The 20902-nt window shown below is 38.7% G+C and overlaps 1 protein-coding gene across 1 annotated transcript in view; it reads right to left on the bottom strand.

The window, feature by feature from the left end:
* LOC122815075 overlaps positions 1-20902 on the bottom strand; it is a 3014144-nt gene that overhangs the window by 1367824 nt on the left and 1625418 nt on the right. The window contains exons 84-85 of the mRNA XM_044087319.1: positions 8495-9136; positions 6001-8400 (exon numbers count right to left, since the gene is read on the bottom strand). Of these exons, the coding sequence (XP_043943254.1) occupies positions 6001-8400; positions 8495-9136 (3042 nt within the window). The remainder of the gene's footprint in view (positions 1-6000; positions 8401-8494; positions 9137-20902) is intronic.

The raw sequence follows: 20902 nt of genomic DNA, 5'->3' as shown, positions 1-20902 counted from the left end.
CAGTAGCTTAATAAAATGCAGTAGGAGAGCGCTTTCAGGTTAAAAAACCCTTCTTCAGGCAACATACAAAAGTTATGAACACCTTTTAAAATACATAACAGCCAATCAAAGACTCAGTAAAACGCCCTCCTCTTTTTTAAAAAAAGGCTTGATAAGAATGACACCATTCAGGCCAGGTGCTCTGTCAGCACCCAGATTGATTATCCATGTAGTTTCACTACATTCTGTTATATTTCGCAAACCCCCCCCCCCCCCCCCGGATAGATGAATACCCTGCAAAATCATAAAAGAAAAAAAGTGCCTCCAGAAACCAAATGTAAACAAAACCAAGTCAACAACAACCACTACACATAAAAATACACATCATAGTGTCTCCACAAACAAGGCCCTAAGGCAAAACACCACACAGTCAGACATCTTGGTAATAGGAGACTCTATCATGAGACACATGGATGCCTCCCTCACCAGGTTAGATGAAGACAGGATTAGAGTCAGTTACTTGTCAGAGGCCAGGATTTGCCAGATCACAAAGGCACTCAGGTCACTCAACCATAAGTACCAGTATAACTCAGTCATAGTCCATTTGGATGTGGATGACTTGAAACATAACTCTTGGACTATATGAAGAGAGACATGATGAGCCTCTCTGAATACGTCACCAAGAATGATACCACAATACACACAGAAAATAATTGACTTCAATAATTGGCTTAGCTAGTGGTGTCATTCCAAGGGGATCCAGTATTTGTCAGGATGGGATGACATGATTAACAGACCACACCACTTTGTAGTGTATGATGGTCTGCACTAGTCTTCGCTAGGATTTCTAATAATGGCCAAGGCATTTTTTAGTCAGTGCCAAACCAACAGTCCTATGATTATAACAAATTCTTCTAATGCCAAGCTGATGGAATTACTGTTCAATGCTAGGAGTCTTAACAAGAAATTGCACTCCCTGGAAGTTCTTCTCACCCTGCAGAATGCTGACATATGTGCAGTTATAGAGACTTGGTTCAAGGCTGCAGAAAGCACTCTGTCAGTGCAAGGCTACAATGGCTATCACACATTCAGACCACCCTCTGAAAATGAGGAGGTGTTTCCATTTACTTAAAAACAATTACATCTCAAGACTGGTCATTCAGGATGAGTCGCTTGAGCTACTCCATGTCTAGCTAATCATAGGGAAAACACCTCACTATATCATTGCAAGTTACATGTCCCCAACTATGAACCATGAAAACCACTCTGTATACCTGAAATTACTAGAATCACGTACCATTCAGCCTGACACACTACTCATGGGTGATTTTAACTACCCTTCCATGAGCTGGGAAGCATACATGACCACTAACATACAGGTTCAGAGATTCCTGGACTTTGTCAATGCAAATGCTCTGGAACAACTAGCCTGAACTCCCACAAGGGGCCCAAATATTCTTGTCATAGTACTCACAAACATGCAGAAGCACTGTACCCCCTCCCAGTGTAATGTCCTCAGTGGTAAGATCAGATCATAAATCAGTCTCCTTTGAAATAAATGTTAACTGTAGAACCCCCATCAAACACTAAAACCCTAAAGAATTTTTCCAAGGCAAATGACCTTCTATTAAGTGATAGAAAGGGTAGTTTTAAAGCTCCCCTAACCCCAAAACAAGGAGGCCTATGTAGACGTATACATGAATTCCCTGTACAACCATTTAAACAACTGCATATAAATGGCAGTACCTGACCAAACTAAACATAGGTTTAGCTGGAAAAACAAGTCACCCTTTTGGACTCCTGAAATAAATAGACTATAAAACAAAAGGAAGAAATTCTTCTCTAAACGTAAGTGGGAAAGTACACAAAAAAGAAAAAATCTGTCATTAGTCTCAACAGGCAAATTAGAGAACTAGTCAAGTATTCAAAAGCTAAGTACAAGACGAAAATAGACTCCCAAGCAAAGGATAACCACAAAGCATTTTTAGTTCTGTCCAAAATCTTAAGGAGAAACATTCAACAATGTGTTGAGTTGGCTGTAGATGGCACTACCTATACTCAGCCACAAGAAAAAGTAAACCTGCTAGCTGATTAAGTCAGCTCAAACTTCACCCCGTCATCACCTCCAATCACTTCTCATGAAATACCCCATACCATTCTTTTGGCTATCACAAAAGAACAGGTCATCAATGCGCTCTCTAAAGCTAGAAGCATGCCATCAATGGGCCCCCACAGAATCTCAGGGTGCCTATTAAATAGCTTGGCACATGACCTAGCAGATCCACTCAGTTCTCTATTTAACCACAGTCTTCAGACAGACTTTGTCCCAGTGGAGTGGAGAACAACAATAGCCATTCCTCTGCACAAGGGCGACCATCAGTGGACCCAGGAAACTCCCAACCCATAAGTCTGACTAGCCTCTTATGCAAGGCTATGGAAAGGATATTCATGGACCTGATTAATAACAACATAGAAAATCTCCAGACTCTAGACCCAACCCTGTTCAGCTTCATCAAGGGCAGTTCCTGCCTGCTCAGTCTGGTGGACTTCTTTGAGAAAGTCCCCAAGGCCATGGATGAGGGTATGACAGTGCATACCACCTACCTGAACCTGGCCAAGGCATTTGACACAATAATCCACTCGGGTGTTATAGATAAACTCAAAAAAATTGGGCATAAACCTCTACATCACCAAATAGATAGCCAAATGGCTCACAGATAGGACAAATGTTATTAAAGTGGAGGAATCTACATCCAGCATGAGGGCAGTCACCAGTGGTGTACCACAGGGCTCAGTGTTGGGCTCTTTCCTGTTTGGGATATACTTCTCAGATGTGAAGGCAAATTTAGAAGGTCTTTGGCTGACCGAATTTACTGATGACTGCAAGCTGGGGACAATCACTGACTCCCCAAATGATGCTGATATCCTACAGAAAGAAATAATGCAGACTAATGATTGGTTTTAGAGCCATTGCCTCAAACTAAATGCAAAGAAGTGCATAATAATACCCTTTGGGAAATAGAATACACCTACAAATTACAACATTGATAGCACCCCATAAGAGTGAACCCAGTTTTGAGAGATCTGGGTACTCAGATAGATAGTAATCTGAACTTTTCCATCATGTGTCCATGGTAGTGAGGAAATCCTTCTATCTGGCTCAGCTTATAAGTAAGTGCATGGCATCCAGATCTAAGGATGTCATAGTACCACGATATTCAGTCCTCATTAGACCAATAATTGACTACATTAAAATTGTATTTTTTCTATCCACTAATTTGCTTAATGATAAAGTATTTTTAAATCCATTAAGATTAAATTGATATGTTGTTTTAAAATATTGTGCAATAAATCATAGCTGAGCTGGCATAACAGCTTGAGTTGTCAGCTGTATATATATATATATATATATATATATATATATATATATATATATATATATATATATATATATATAACAGTATCTCAGTTCAGATTTCAGTAAGATCACAGTACTCGTTTCTTAGTGTTTAGTGAATGGTCTGACCTTGCAGCCTCCCAGGGGAATAACCAAACAGAGTTTACATGCTCAGTGAGTGCTCATTTTCCAAGGTAGAGAATAATAAAGAAAATGGGCCGCAGTGGGTGAAGCCTCCTACATAGAAAGTGCAGGGGGGGGGGGTCACTCTTTCAAAAAATGTTTCTTTTGTATGATTCATTTGCTTCTTCTTCTCTTAGTATATGAAATAAAAACCTGGCAAGGCAAGCCTGAAAACAGACTCCATTTTATTCCAGAAAAAAATTCACAGACATTAAGCGCTTTCATCTCTCATACAGAAGACTTCATCAGAATAAACATAAACATTATCAAGCCTATTTATATATCAGCTCGCTCTTACATCACAATTGGTAGTAAACAAGCTAATGATCTTTAAAAAAAATATCACGTTAAAAAACAGCCCGACTTGCATAATGTATGTTGAAATCCAATTTATGAACCTGTTGTATTAAAACTAAAATAATACATTATAAGACGCAAAAGACATTAATATATTTGAAGACATTACTTAAAATCTATTTTGATTTAAAAAATGAATACAAATTATTGAATAAAAATAGTTAAGGTGCTCACAATTTCATAGACTTTCCTTTCAAAGCTGGAATTATTGATAAGTAGTCATTAATTCCTGGTGGAAAATTGTCAGTCAAAACAGAGTCCGTTTTCAGGCTTGCCTTAGTGTGTTTTGATATCATTTCCTGTTTTTTCTGCTCGCACTGCACCAGTACTTTGTTTCTTCTTCTTTTAGCTTTTCTCATTAGGGGCTACCACAGTGGAACAATGGTCTGCAGAATGATTAGCAGTGGAGTTTTACAGTGTCAAGTTGCCAGCCCAGTGTCCAACCTTCCACAGAAGGCACACACACACACAGACACACACACACACACAGACACACACACACACACACACACACACACACACACACACACACACACACACACACACACACACACACACACACCAATAGCCAGTTTAGAGTGTCTAGTCTACCTGCAGCATGTCTTTGGGATGCGAGATGAAACAGAACACACAGACGAAACCCACTTGACTGCAGAGATGACATGTATACTCCGTACAAAAGGCACCCCAGCCAAGAATCGAACAGGAGAACCTCTTGTTGCAATGTGGCAATGCTAACAACTGCACCACACAGCCATCTGTATGAGTCATTTGCTCATATCATGAAAAGCTTGAGCACACAACTTGTGAGCATTTGCACATTCAAGCTTATCATTTACAAGCTGGTTTTGCTGAGCTACTATGATATAAGCTGGGCTGCTTACAGGTGATATAGCTGAGCCATTTCAAAGCCATATCAGTTAAATAATTATAAATATTGCAGAAAAAAAAGAAAAAAAAAAAAACTGAGAACGCAACTCAGACACGCTGATAAATGGTGAAAATCTTCTTCTTTATTGCATTCGCATTCTGGTACCTCGGCCTTCGCCTTCTCTAGGAATACATTTAACTTATGTTTCACCACACCTTTTATATCTTTAACTTGATGTGTTAACTTCAATCAAACACTCCATTAAACAATTAAACAATCAATCAACCCATTTCTTTCCTTTTTTTTACTTTTTTTAGACTAAAAATCTTGAACCTTGCAAAAGAGTAATAGAACTATGTGTAGCATAGAGACTCATGAAAAAAATACGTCAGAATACATGAAATGCATAACTCCCCCACAGCAGTGTGTAAAAAACTTCAAACCCAGTTTATAAATAAATAAACACTCTGCTGAGAAAAACATAATTTGTTCTAAATCCTTTGCTATATTAAAATGTATACATTAATTTCATTTATACTATGAGCACCTCATGTCACTTCTAAACAAACAACACTACTAAACGTTAATATTCTTTTTTCTTTTGCTTGTGTCCCTTGCTAAATATATAATGAATAACATTGATCACATCTGTGCAATGTGCACACCTACGCATAATTTTTTCAAATAATTTTTTCAAAAAAAATATATAATATTTCAAATGCATAATTGCCCTACATTGTGTACAAATTGAACATGACCTTACCCTATATGATTACAAAAATGCAAAAATACAAAAATATATAACTTCTATGAATATCTATATGTTATTCAGAATATACTCATGTGTTTGCTTTAATAAATAATGAACCGTCATACACAACCATTACTCTAACCTTTGCAAAATTCACATATCCAAATTCATGCCATTGGGAGCGAGAGTTTTATAATTTAAGATGAACTTGGACTCCATTTCTAATAATCTTTTATTGAATCCAGTACCACCTTCTATATTAACTGGCCTTCCTAAAACACAAAATATGAATCCATCCACTGACCCTTTGTGAAAGTCTATGAAATGTTTGGCCACTGGGCTGTCCTGCCTACTGTGCCTAATATCCCCTAAATGCTCCATTATTCTTGACTTAACTTTTCTAGAAGTTTGCCCCACATACCATTTGACACACCCGCAACCAATGATGTATACTACTCCTACCGAATTACAGTCATAATGTTCCAAAGCCTTATATCTCTTATTGTTGATCATTGTGCCATCTAAATTCTTCACTTTACTGCAAACCTTACATTTACCACATCTATATGTCCCTACCTTTGATGTACTGGAATTATTCCTCGAAGAATGCCTAGTGTTCAGAATCTCCTTTAAATTGGGATATCTGCCGTAAGAGAAGATGATTTTTCTGGGGAAAAACTTCCCTACTCTGTCATCTCCCAAGACCATTGGCCATAAACTTAACACTGTGTCCCTTAGAACTTCAGAAAAGTAAGAAAATTTGGTGACAAAAAACAACTTGTCCTGTTCAATAACCTCTGCCTCGTTATTTCCCGACCAATTGTCCTTAAAAACTTGTCTGCCTAAGCTTCTATTTCTGACCATGTCTTCATCATGCTTCTCAGAGTTTTCGGGCACTGAGAGGCCCACTTCCTTTTCAACATTCCTTCTAGCAGAACGAACTATGGCCCCAGGGTAACCCCTTGAATTCAATTTACTTTCTATTTTGTCAAACTCATTTCCCACCAAACTTAAATCAGAAATGTTATGTCCAATGCGCTTGAACTCCCCTGTGGGCAAAGCATTTATTAGTAGCCCACTATGCATGCTGGAAGCATGCAAAAAATTGTCTGCAGCTGTTTCTTTATAAAAAGGTCTATACTGGATCCTGTTATTGGAACCTACGTAAAATTCAACATCCAAATACTGAATTTTTTTACCACCCTTAATGTAAGTGAAGTCCAAGCCATAGGGATTTCCTTTAATTTCCGAAATAAATGTGTCAAAATCCAAGGGATCCCCTTTACATAAAAACAAAAGATCATCAATGTATCTTCTGTATATGACCACCTTCGTCCTGTAAAAATTGTTGGTGTAGATGAAAGAATTTTCGAAATAGGCCATGAAGAGAATAGCATATGAAGGAGCAAAAGGTGCCCCCATAGCCGTCCCTTCTTTCTGCAAAAAAAATTCACCCTCAAACTCGAAGCAATTGTGAGTTAAGCAGAATTCCAACAATTGTATTATATAGTTGGTTCTTGGACCTTCACCCAGCATCCTCTCTATAGACACCAAACCCCAATATTTGTTAATGCTTGTGTATAGAGACTTGACGTCTACGCTTGCCCAATAAAAGTCCTGTTCCCAAAACATATTTTTTACATCTACACAGACTTCTCTGGTGTTTTTAACATGTGCCTGCACCTTGTGTAGATATTGTTTTAACACCGAGTCTAGAAACACTCCCACATTTTGCAAAAATGAACCCTTCCCAGAAACTATAGGGCGACCGGGTGGGTTCCTTACGTCTTTGTGAATTTTTGGAATGATAAAAAACCTTGCATTCCTTGGATTTTTTCTATACATCCTCTTCACATCTTTAGACGTAAAAAAACCCAGACGCTCCCCCCTTTCCAGAATCTCTAGTAATGCAGAGTTGAAATCCTTTAACATATTAGAAGCTAACCTGGAATAAATTTTAACATCATCTAGCAACTCTAGGGCCATCCTGTTGTATCTGTCCCTGGGTAAAATCACCCAGTTCCCCCCTTTGTCTGCTTGTGTAAAAACAAATTGGTCACTAGATTTTTTCATACTTAACAAAGCATCCCATTCTTTTTTATTCAAATTGTACGATTTTTTACTTCTAGTGAACATTTCGTATTTATATTCCAGTTGCTTAAATAATGTCTTCTCAAACCACAATAATGCCGCACTATTTCTGGGCGCATTAAATTTACTTTCATGTGACATTCTAGGCATATCAAATCTACCGTAACCAGTGCAAAACCCATCATTATTCACATTAAATGAATTCTCTTCAGTTGTAAAAATGTCCACCAGATCATTCTGATGTAAAGAAATGTCCATTAATGAACTGTCCAGAACAGAGTCCGTAGAATTGTTCAAAACGAGTTCCATCCCCCCTTCCGTCTCCCTAGATGTTCTATTTTCTTCAAAAAACACCCTTAAATGCAACTTTCTGCAAAATGACTTAACATCCGACAAAATGTCAGATAAGGAGGGGAAACGGGTTGGAACAAACTTGGGCCCCTTAAGCAACACATTTCTTCTTTCGGCTGAAATGTTACAAGTGGAATAATTTAATATGCGGTTGGACTCACCTTCTATAGATGATACCACTGAATCATTGACGCTGTCATGGCTCAATACCGGTGCATCATCCATAATTGTACCATCCATAACAACAGAAATTGGAAAAACATTAGAACCAAGGTTGTAGGGACTGTTTGTCTCATCGTCATCTTCTGTTGCTTTTGTTTTGAAAACGGCGCCCTTTCCCTTTATTCTGTGTGACATTCTTAGTCGAATTTTGATTCGAATCCTCTGCCACATCCGACACCCTGGCCTCCGCTTCCTGTGCTGAGTTCAAATTTTCAAATGACACGCTTTTTCTCCCTGCCGACTCCGTCTCCACTGAAGAAAATGTGGAATCCCCGACTGAATCACTTCTGACCTGGCTCCTGACGTCACGTCTGGTTCCACGCTTTCTCTTAAGGCTGTATTGCCATGAGAAAATCTTACCAGACTCATGATCTTTAATGTCTCTGGAAAGCTTGTTTTTCTTGCGTGTAATAACCTCCGACTCCACTTTTGATACTCTATTTTTGATGTCTATCATGTTGCCTTCGAAAATACTACTCGAGCTTTCACCGATCAGTTCTTTCTGCAATTGCAAGATGGATGCACGAACTCTGTCAAGGACTCTCTCATTTCTTCTAATGAGAATGCCCAGCCAGCTGATGGTACAACTGAGTGAAACTGCCTTCCATTCTGCGGACAAATCTGCTTCCTCTTCTCCGAACTCGTAGGCAGGTAAACGTTCTACCCGTAGACCTCTAGGAGTTATATTCAGGCTGATGTACTTCTCTAGCAGTTTGATATCATAGTATGTGGTCACTTCCTTTATCATAGCCCTTTCTAATTCATTATATTTGAATGAACAGTCAGTACTTGCCCTGCTCCAGGGATCATTGGACGCCAGTTTTTCATCCCTCTCCTTCCACATGGAAATAAAATTGACTGGTTGACTCAATAGTGGAATTCCTGGCTCAGCGCCTGCCGAAGCGTTCACCGACATCATAGGAATGAAAAAACACTGGCAAAATATAAATAGAAAAAAAAAAACTGAGAACGCAACTCAGACACGCTGATAAATGGTGAAAATCTTCTTCTTTATTGCATTCGCATTCTGGTACCTCGGCCTTCGCCTTCTCTAGGAATACATTTAACTTATGTTTCACCACACCTTTTATATCTTTAACTTGATGTGTTAACTTCAATCAAACACTCCATTAAACAATTAAACAATCAATCAACCCATTTCTTTCCTTTTTTTTACTTTTTTTAGACTAAAAATCTTGAACCTTGCAAAAGAGTAATAGAACTATGTGTAGCATAGAGACTCATGAAAAAATACGTCAGAATACATGAAATGCATAACTCCCCCACAGCAGTGTGTAAAAAACTTCAAACCCAGTTTATAAATAAATAAACACTCTGCTGAGAAAAACATAATTTGTTCTAAATCCTTTGCTATATTAAAATGTATACATTAATTTCATTTATACTATGAGCACCTCATGTCACTTCTAAACAAACAACACTACTAAACGTTAATATTCTTTTTTCTTTTGCTTGTGTCCCTTGCTAAATATATAATGAATAACATTGATCACATCTGTGCAATGTGCACACCTACGCATAATTTTTTCAAATAATTTTTTCAAAAAAATATATATAATATTTCAAATGCATAATTGCCCTACATTGTGTACAAATTGAACATGACCTTACCCTATATGATTACAAAAATGCAAAAATACAAAAATATATAACTTCTATGAATATCTATATGTTATTCAGAATATACTCAGAGAATAAAATGTGCTCAAGTAGGTGAATTGCTGACTAGTCAGCTGTGCTGACAACTAGGACTTATTGCTGGAAGATGGAATTTAAACATCTGGTTACAAATGGTCAAGTCCTAACAGTTGGTGTTTTAGTGAATGTTGTTATAATAAATTTTGTTAAATAACCTAAAAGAAAGCTGCACTTATTTTATTTATTTTACTTATTTCCACTTGGAGTCAGGATATGCTATAAGATGTGTAGAGTCTTAGAGCAATGATCATGAAATGAAATCTTTTAAGTTTTGCCCTGTCAATGTTAGCTGGAAAAATACAAGCAAATGTATTATTATTATTAGTAGTAGTAGTAATAGCACAAATATCCAGCAACAAGTGGCAGAAAAGGCAAGGAAGGAATATTTATCATTACTAGTAACAATGAACATCATGTTAAAAATATGTCTAATGAGCTTAATGCAGCCAAATAATTCTATTATGCTGAGTGTCAAACAACTCATTTGTTAAGTTAATTTGAAAGTACAGCTATCTAAGATCTTACCATAACAGTAGATGTCCTTCTTCTTACTGCTGCATAGTTCTCCTTCTGCTGTGATTTAAAACATTTTCCTTATTGCTGTTGTAGCATTCTTTATGACTGGGATATCCTGCCAAGAACAGCTGAACATCTAGCCAGTATACCAAAGCCTTTATACCTTTCAGGTAGCATATGTCAGACGTATGTCCTACGTCCAAAGTGTGAAGTACATCTGTGATGTATGAGCACCTAATCCTCAGAAATGAATTGCCCCAGAAGAACATAACTTGTACATCCAGGAAGGGAAGAATGAGAAAAAGATGCCAGAAAGCTAAAGAAAGGCAACAACGAAGAAAAGGGGGGAAGGAGGGAGGGGCAAAATATTCACCAGTGAGAAGTAGGGCATCTAGTGCTATGGTAAGATCTTAAACAAATGTACTATGTCATTGTATTCTCAACTGGTAGATTACAAAAGCAACTGGAGAAGATGAGAGGAGAAAGGTTAGAGGAGCCTCCAAAAACTCAGTAAGGATGGCCCAGGCAAAGGCCACGCTGGCCTTAGAAACAACATCCAACTTATAAGATTCGGTAAAGGTGTGTACAGAACATCAAGTAGCAGTTTCCAAAATGTCTCTAGAACCCAAATCCTTAAAAAAAGCACCAGAAGAGGGAACAGACCTGTTATAATGAACATGAACAGAAGAAGAAAGCAGTTTGCCATGAAAGAAATAGCAATAGGATACGGCTTTAGTACAACTTCTGCTCTTCTCTCCTTTACCAATCTGGTTAATCAACATAGAAACAACAACAACTATGTATTTGCTACCTTTTTAGACCTCTCAAAAGCATTTGACATAGTCCCACACCTTAAACTATTGGATGGTCTTCATTCTCTATCCTTTACTTCCCCAACTATCTCCTGGTTCAAAAGCTACCTATCAGACAGACAGCAATCTGTACAATGGCACAATGAACTATCCCCTCCTCTCCCTAACTCTATAGGAGTACCACAAGGCTCAATATTAGGCCCACTACTTTTCTCTGTCTTTATAAACAATCTATACACCTCCTCCAAGCATGCCTCACTAATTCAGTTTGCAAAAGATTCCACTCTCATCTGTGCAACCCCATCTGTCAACACTCTACAATACCTAGCCCAAGAATCATTCTCTGCTATTGAAACTTGGATCATTGACATTCAACTTATTCTTAATCCTAACAAAACCAAACTTCTCCTGCTCACCCCTAATAAAACAAAATCTACCCCCTCTACTTTCTCTATCTCATCTAAGAATGACACTATCATCTCTCCATTCACCCACGCAAAACTCCTAGGAGTTGAAATAGACAACAACATATCATTTGATCTACACATAGCACAAACCATTCAGAAAGTTCACAAAAAAATGGGAACCCTTTACATGCACAAAAACTATCTCTCAGCAAAAGAACTAATCACCCTAGCTCAAACTCACCTCCTATCAACGCTTACTTATGCTGCACCAATCCTAACCCACACTAGAAAAGCAGACATGGACAAGTTAGAGTCATGCTACAACAAAATTGCCAAATTTGCCAACAATTCCCCCTTTAGAACTCACCACTGCCAAGTACTAAAAGAAATTCAATGGCTTGAATTTCCTAACTTACTAGCTTACCAACAACTCACCTATGCCTTTAACATCAGAAACTACCCAGACAAAACTCCAGCCGTCAGGCAGCTATTAACCTCCCACTCTTCCAGTCGCCCACTCCGCTCATCCAATAAACCCCTCCTTAGTATTACTACTGCTAACACTGCAGGAAAAGTCCTATATTCCCAAATCATAGCCAAACAATGTAACAATCTCACCACCAATATAACTTCCACAACAACAAACACAAACTTCAAAAAATTACTCAAATCTCATCTCAGGACAACTGGGATCTGCCCATGTATCACTTGACAATCTCTATACCTTCTCTTCTCTTCCACCAAACAACTCCAGTCTAGAATACACAATATTCTATTCACATAGAAATACATACTCAGAATATGCCACATTGTTCTTTGTACTTCTTTCTGTGCATACTTACTAAAACTGTAAACAGTACATACTACCTTTGTAAATATTAATCTAACTGTATTTCAGTCCCGCAATGCCTGTTAACTATTGTGAACAAATTACTGAATATCTCTGCTTGTACCTTTGTAAATATTAATCTAACTGTATTTCAGTCTTGCAATGCCTGTTAACTATTGTGAACAAATGTTTTGAATATCTCTGCTTGTACATTTGTAAGTATTAATCTAACTGTATTTCAGTCCTGCAATGCCTGTTAACCAGTTGTGAACAAATTAATGAAATCTCTGCTTGTACGTAATCTTCTGTATTACCATTTTGTATATTTCTCATTGTATTAACTTCTTTTTAATTGTAGAGCTTTTCTCCCCGGGCATCCACTGAAAATGGACCTGGTCCAGCTGGATTTTCCCAGTAAACAAATGCAAAATAAAATAAAATAAAAGTAAGACCCCCCCCAACAGTACAGTCTTCCATGTGCAGTACAACAAGAAAAGAGGAAACTGCGGGCTCGAAGGGAAATTGAGTTAATTTCTCCAGAACAAAATTAAAATCCCAAGAAGGAGGAATAGGTTTTCTTGAGGGCCTAACATGAAAGATGCCTTTTAAAAATTGCTTGACTTCAAAACAAGAAGAAAGGGATAGATTCAAAAACAGACAAGCAGAAATGGCTGACAAATCAGCTTTAGCAGATGAACATGCCAAACTACAGGTGAGCAACTCACAAATAAGAAAGGACCATAGGAATACCCACAGAAAAGGGGTCCAGGTTTTGAGACACCAAACAGGACATTCATTTATTTATTTATTTATTTTACATTTGTTGACTGGGATAGTCCAACTGGATACATGTCCATTTTCAGAGGAGACCCGGGGAGAAAAGCTCCAGTTGCACATATATACATAACAAATTAAGAGGCAGACAGACAGATCATAGAGCCCCTTCAGAGACAATGAATTTTACAGAGTATGGTACTGAGATGGTAAAGTGTTGTCTTCACAGAGGAAAAACAATAAGGTTTCACAGTTTTTCATATTATTCAAGGCTTAAAAAATAACAGTTCACAGTGATTACAAATTATATAAAGTTGAAACAGGTAGCAACCTAAAGACATTAAAAGGCAGTAGGTATAAAATGAAGCCGGAAGGTATCTAAGGGGGTAATCAGGGTTGGTACAGGAGCAAAGCCAGTGCATTTTAAAATATAGTTTGAGGCTTTTTTTAAAGACCTTAAGAGAGGTTTCTAGAGTAAGGTCGGATGGGAGTGAATTCCAAGTTTTGCCAATGTAGCTGGCAAATAAGGAGTCACCAGCCCAATTGATGACTTTGTGTGTTTGGACCAGTAGTTTGTTGGCTTAGCGTGATGACCTGGGGTTACAGTAGGGTTTTATAATGTTTCTAAGAGTATTTTCAGGGTGTGTGAGAATTTTGTGTGGAACTATGAGCTGATTCTGCTGGAGTAAATTAGGAAATTCTAACCACCCTAGGAGCATGAGATTTTGACAATGATGTGTCCTGTATGTACAGTTACAGCAATATGGTTGTAGCAGCAAGAGAGTTTACTAATTTCAAATTTTTTCAAGTTAGAAAATATGGGAGAAGCATATAGGAGGGTAGAAAGCAGGTCAGATAGCTGTACATGCTAATGGGGTTAAGAAAGGTTTGTTTCTGTAAAGTGAGCAACGCTTTTGATTAACAGTTTCAATAGCCTTATTGACATGCAAGTCAAATTTGAGATTATTATCCACTATAATCCCTAAAAGCTTAGTGTGGGTGTCTGGTAAAATAGAGGTACTATTGCTGGATAATATAGAGAAGGAAGGAGGGGTGGAACGGCTGGTGGGGGTAAAGAGTAGTAGTTTAGTTTTGCTGGGGTTTAAGAGCAGGTGTTGGTTGGTTAGCTAATTTTCAACAGTATTAAATGTTCTGGGTTAAGGTTTGCAGGTCTGATGGGGATGAGGCAGTGAAGATCAGGGTGGAATCATCCACATGTTGGATGCAGGTGGCTTCCAGGATGACAGTGTGAAGGTTATTGATGAAGATGAAACAGAGTAGAGGACCTAAAACAGAACCCTGAGGGACACCCAGGGTGAGAGGTAGCAGTGTGGACAATTTGTCCTGCCACAATACAGCCTGTTTTCTTCCACTCAGATAGGATGTAAACCATTGAATAACTTGGTTATCCAGGGAAATGTAGTTTAGAGACTGGATAAGTAACTGATGATTGACCATATCAAATGCCTTAGAAAGGTCTAGAAAGGGGGCTGAGGATAGCATGTTAGTATTCTAATTTTGGTTTATATTATTGGTGAAGGAAAGTAGGGCAGTTGTGGCACTGTGATTTGGCCTGAAGCCATGCTGAGAGCTTGTCAGCAAGTTGTTTAGAGTGAGATAGTGCATGAGTTGCTTATGGACACACTTCTCCATTATTTTGGCCAGTGGTGAGAAAATGGGTATGGGTCTGTAAATGGATAACTCAGCTGAATTGCCCCCTTTGTGGAGTGGGATAACATGAGCTATTTATCAGATGGAGGGGATGGCACTTTCTGACAGGGTCCTATTAATCAAGATAGAGATGGGGTATGCTACATCTTTTGCAGCTATTTGTAGATACCCAGCAGGGAGGAGGTCAGCATATAGGGTGGTTGGTTTTAATTTTTTGATTAGGGCTCGGATAAGAGAGGTAGAGATTGGTTGGAAGTTAAAGAGATGATACGTAGTGGATGTGACTGAGTTAGTGTTGGAGTTAGTGGAAGTCAGCTGGTTAGCTAGGGACTGGATTGTATTGGTGAAAAAATTATTAAAGGCATTAGCAATGTCCTCAGGTGGTTTTTGACTGGAGTTTGATGGGGCTAGAGTGGAAGATTGTCCTGGATGAAGAAGCTGGCTTTTACCTGCCCAGAATTTTTGAGGATTGTTTTGGTGTTTTTGTTGAAGGTTGAGGTAGTAGTTTTTTTGTCTATCAGAATAGATTCTTTAGTGTCATTCCTAAGTTGTCGGAATCTAAGTTGTTCCAGTGGGGATTTAGTTACACACCAGTTGTCCCATGCTTTATTTCTAAGTTTAATTTTTGGCTTGGTTTCTTTTGTAAGCCATGATGCAGTATTATTTTTAGCTTGAATAGTATGTTCAGGAGCATGGGAGTTAAGGATGCACAGGAATGTAGTGTTAAAGTATTTTACGGCCTCTTCTAGTGGTAGATGTTTAAGTTCCGACCAATTAAGTGACCTAAGTTCATTACAAAATTTGATGGGGTTGAAGTTCTTGTTGTTTCTGATAGTTTTGTATGTGGGCAGGTGGGGGTATTCAATTTTATGCTTAATAATGTAAGTTAGAGAGTGGTCAATGAGATCATCAGGGAGGATCCCATATTTATATGAATGGGGGTGATGACTTACAAGTAGCCAATCTAGAATGCTAGCTCTGTTAGTGGATTTGCTAGTCCTAGTAGGAGTGGAAATTAATTGTGAGAAACCAAAAAGATTGATATGATTGACTGGGGATTCAGCTGTGCATGTATGCCAGTCAAAATTAAAGTCACCAAGAACAATGATTTCTTGAGGGTAGGTAATGGATACCCATTGGAGAAGGTCTTCAAGTGTGCCTATATTATTACCCAGGGGAATGTAGATGCAGATTATTTTTATGGTTTTGTTATTGTTTGTTTGAAATTTAGTAATAAGGATTTCGGCATTATTAAATAGTGGCAGTTGTGTGGAGTCTATATTAACACAGTGTGATTTTGTAAATTACTGCTATGCCACCTCCCTTCTTAGCAAATCAGTCAGCCCTGTGTATGTTGTAGCCAAAAGGTAAAACCCCATTGTCAGATAGAGTAGGTTTTAGCCAGGTTTCTGTAAGATATATATCAGGGGAGTGAACAGCTAAGAAGGCATGCAAGTTGTGAACCTTATTGTTAATACTTCTAATATTTAAGTGAAAGTTTAGGAGAGAATTGGTGGACCTGTTAAGGAGTAGCATGTTGGTGAGGTCAGTGTCCTGGGTGCTATAGTCAATGGGTAAGGATGGGCCAGGGTTGGGATGTATGTTCCCATCTACTATGACATTGTAGTGTAGCCAGATTATGAGCTTTAGGATTTTTTGTAAAAGTTTTAGATATTGTTTATTCCTGAGACTGGTATATTGGGTTCTGACTGGGTGGAACATTAAGGATGACGAGAGGTTGAATGTGAAGGGGATATAAAGATGAACTGTCCTAGATGAAGAGTCATGGGGGGGGTTCACCTTTTGGATAGTGAAATCCACAGTGGTACTGGCTTTCATAGGCAGTAAGGAGATAAAGAGTAACCATCAGTGAAAGAGTAATTACCATTGTATTTTTGGATGCTAGTATAGGATGAGGCCTAATTGGTTTAGGGCGCATTTTAATCTGGTTCTAACAGGAAGTACAGGAGAAACAACAGGCTGTGAAAGGAGAGTAATTGTAGGTAATGTGTGAGAAGCTGATATGTGGAGAAAGAAAGGGGAGTGGCTAGTGATAGTTTAAATTTAACACTAGTGGGGGTGGGTGGGAATAGGGGGCAGGGTGAGGCACAGAGCAAGCCTGAGCAGAGCGTGGCTAATATAAGCAACAGGATTCAATCATCTAGTAAGTAATACTTTTTTAAAAGTAAAGCACTTTAAAATGTATGGGTATAGTACCTATAGTACATAGATATAAAGTGTTTCCTAAGTGTATATTTTATGTTCACTTTTCTTAGAATTTCATCTGGAAGTAAAGATTAAACAGGAGTTAAATAAAGAAATAGGGAGAGAAAATATTACTTGATTATGGCAAAAAGGTTTGCTTTAACAGTTAACCTCCAAAAATATGTTCCATTTATCCACATAGGATTTTCTAGGAGTGGGTTTTCTGCCCTCCTGCAAAACCCGAAGCATGTGCTCAGAAAATTGGAGTCTAAAAGGAATCAAAACCCGATCACCCAAAGAGTCAACTTAAGAGTCAGTAAGTGAGTGTGAATGACATATCCCTTGACCTGTGTGAGAAAATCCATTCTGTGAGGTAACTTATGATTGTTTCTGGCCAGATAAAATAGAAGGGGGTACTGGTGCTTACTGGGCCAAAAGGCAGGCATCAACAAGATGTTGGGCTTGTCTCAAATAATTTTGTGTCAGGCTTTTGTTAGCAGAGTAAGAGGGGGTTAGGCATACAAAACATCCCATTCCAGGAAAAAGACAGGGCATCTACTTTTCAAGCCAAGAGAACGTGGCACTGTTGACCAGAACTGGGGAAGTTGTCTGTTCAGAGAGGAGGTAAAAATATCTAACTGCGGAATACCCCACTGATGTACTATGTCTAGAAACACTTAACTGTTAAGCATCCATTTATGAGGATCTGTCTTGGACCTGCTCAAAGGATCTGCCATAAGACTGTGGTCTGAGGAAATATAAACTGCCTGAAGAAACATTTGAAGGTGGAATGCAAAATTTCAAACCTGAAGAGCCAGCCTATAAGGAAGCTAAAACATTGTGTTTACTTGCCTGTTGATTTGCCACATTGCTGTGGTATTGTCTGTGAAAATCCTTAAAGGACTCATAATTCAAAGAGATTGAAAGGCATGAAAGACCACAGTAAGAGGTCTCAGCTCCTTGATGTTGATATGGCTTGCCAGTTATTGATGAAGCCAAAGTCCCTGGAGCTTGAGGTTGTTGGAAGAAGCTCCTCAACCTTGATTTGATGCATCTGTGCACAGCTTGTGAGTGGGAAGAGGAACCTTGAAAGACAGACTTGGAGTCAATGAGATTTGGTGAATCCAAAAGTGGAGCTTGAGTTTGACACAGGGCAAGAGTAGAACATGCAAATCCAGAGGATGGCACTGCTGAAGCCAAACAGTCTTGAGGTACAATTGAAATGGTCTCATATGGAGTCTGGTAAAGACAACCAGGGGAATAGTGGATGCCATGCACCCCAGAGTTCACAGAAATTCCCTTGCAGGAAGGACTGGAAGAGGGAAGAGACTGAAAACACGCAGTCAAAGAGAGGACCTTAGGTGGTGGGAGACACGCTATCATTGGTATGGCCTGAATCCTGTATCCCAGAAACATTTGGTCCTGAGAGGGGGTCAACACAAACTTTATAAGATTAGGGTGACTCCCATACTGGGAAGAAAAAAAAGGGAAGTGAAGATCCCGAAGCAGGAGTTACTGAGAGGGGGCCTGAATCAAAAGGTTTTCCAAGTAACAGACATTTAAATTCCCTGAAGTCTGGAGAAAGCTACAGGTGAGGCCAGATATTTGGCAAAGATCCTCAAAGCTGTAGAAAGATCAAAATGAAAAGCAGGGAACTGATAATGTGAGGAAAATACAGACAAATGTCAAACCTTCTTGATCATAGGGTGAATAGGAATGTGTTGATAAGCATCCTTCAAATCCAGGGATACTAGAAAAGCTTGGGTAAGCAATGGAGGAAAATGCATCTGGAGAGACAGCATCCCGATGGAAGGAATTTTTAGAAAAGTGTTGAGAAAAGAGAATTTTAAAATGGGTCTCTAAGATCTCTCCTTCCTGGGATCCAGAAACATCCTGAAGTTAAAAACCGTGTACTGCTGAGAAGGGGGGACAGGCTGGATGGTTCCCTCTACCTAAAGATCCTGATGAATCAAAGGGAAATTAGGCAGCTGTCAAGGAAGTCATTGAGAAAGGTCTGAAAATGGGGGAAAGGACTTACAAGCTATAAAATAATAATTTTGGGTAATTGAAAGCACCCATGAGTCTGAAGTGATCTGTTGCCAGACAGGAAAAGACAGGGTTAACCAGAGGGAATAGAGGAATCTAGCTGAGGAGTAGAAGTGTTTCAATGTCAGACTGAAGCAGATTTGCCAGTGAAAGCAGGTTTTTACCTTTAGTACCCTGAGAAGGCTTGTCAGGAAAAACTCTCTTGGAAGCCCGCTTACATCTAGAAGGCTGTCTAAGTTACTTATGGACAAAGGAAGGCTTAGATGGATAATTTCTCTGAAATGTAAGAGCAGGAAAAATAAATATTGATTTCAGATCCTGCATAGTTTTATCCTTGTCTTGTTAGGTTTTCAAAAACTCAGCAGGTCTAATGCCAAAGAGATTCTGGTTGTCCACAGGAGAATCTAGTAATATAGCCTTATTGTCCTCAGGAAAAGCCTGTAGGCACAAACAAGAGTACCTCCTCATCACAGATCCAGATGCAGCAGCCCTAGAAGATACATTGGCAATATTATACCTGCATTTAATAGAATGACAAGCCACCTATGAAGCAAAACTGAAAAGGGAAAAAGAAGAAGTCTTTGCCTCAGAGTCAGGCATATCAGTCACAATGCCTCCAAGCTTAGGAAGAACAGCCAGTCCATACCTGGTCATATGGTTCTGGTAGTAATGGTCATGAAAGCTCAGGTAGCAGAAGTGGACACTTTTTCCCATACCTTCCCATAGCATGACTGTCATTATCACAATGGTGAAAGGTTGGCAGAGGACAGACTGTACCTTGTGGGACACCTAAGTGTGTCTCCCTAGTTGTGGAATGTGAACCTGAAGCCATAATTCTGATTGTTTGGCCTGAAGGGTAGTTTTAAATCAATGCATGACTTCTAAGGAGAAGCCATCACCTTCCAGTTTACCAAGGTGTGATTTGTGACCAACCATCAGGAAGCAGCATTTCATACTGAAAAGGATAACAGTAGTTAGTAGGCCTTGATCCATGCCATGCCTCTCAACTGTCAGAATGCCCAGATTTTTGCCTCATGTTTTTGGTCCATTCCTCATAAAATTTGTGGTTTTCTGGCAAACCACCAAGAAGTGAAGTTACAAGGTAGCGATACACATTTGAGATTCAAATATTATATGCTTTAGAAAATGCATGCTAACACAAAACCTGTTATTATTGCAGCTCTCTAAGTTAATAAGTGCCATGTTTAAAACCTGAACCTATTTTTGGACCTTTGCCCCCCACATTGTATGCTTTGTCCAGATTTATTGTACTAAGAGTTTGAGAGGTATGATTCATGTTACTGTAAATCAGGCTGCTAGGATTATATACTGCTGTCTGGGTGCTGTATTTAGGTTGGAAGCCATGCTAAATACCTGCAAGAATGTCATTATTGAAGATATATTCCAGAACTGGATGCAAATTAGTAGCGTAAGGATTATTATAACTGGACAACAGTGCGCTGCTGAGGCACAGGATGATATCTTAGGCAATAGGATTATTAAGGCATGTTTAAAGCTATGTGGATTAATGCCAGGTGTGAGAGAGATATTATATATAAATATTACAGGTCCACAAACACTGGCTGCCTATTCTTACTATTTTGGGGTACATTGTATGGAGCCTGGAGTTGTACCTACATTCCAGATTATCAAATTAGTTCTTGATCTGGGTCTTAGATATTTTCTTTTTTAAAAACACCTTTATTGAAATATCAACTGTG

This window comes from Protopterus annectens, chromosome 11.part0 (assembly GCF_019279795.1).
Source record: "Protopterus annectens isolate FY-2018-M chromosome 11.part0, PAN1.0, whole genome shotgun sequence".
NCBI classification, from domain to species: Eukaryota; Metazoa; Chordata; order Ceratodontiformes; family Protopteridae; genus Protopterus; species Protopterus annectens.
Note: the sequence above shows the minus strand (reverse complement) of the source record. Positions and strands in the feature narration are given on the sequence as shown.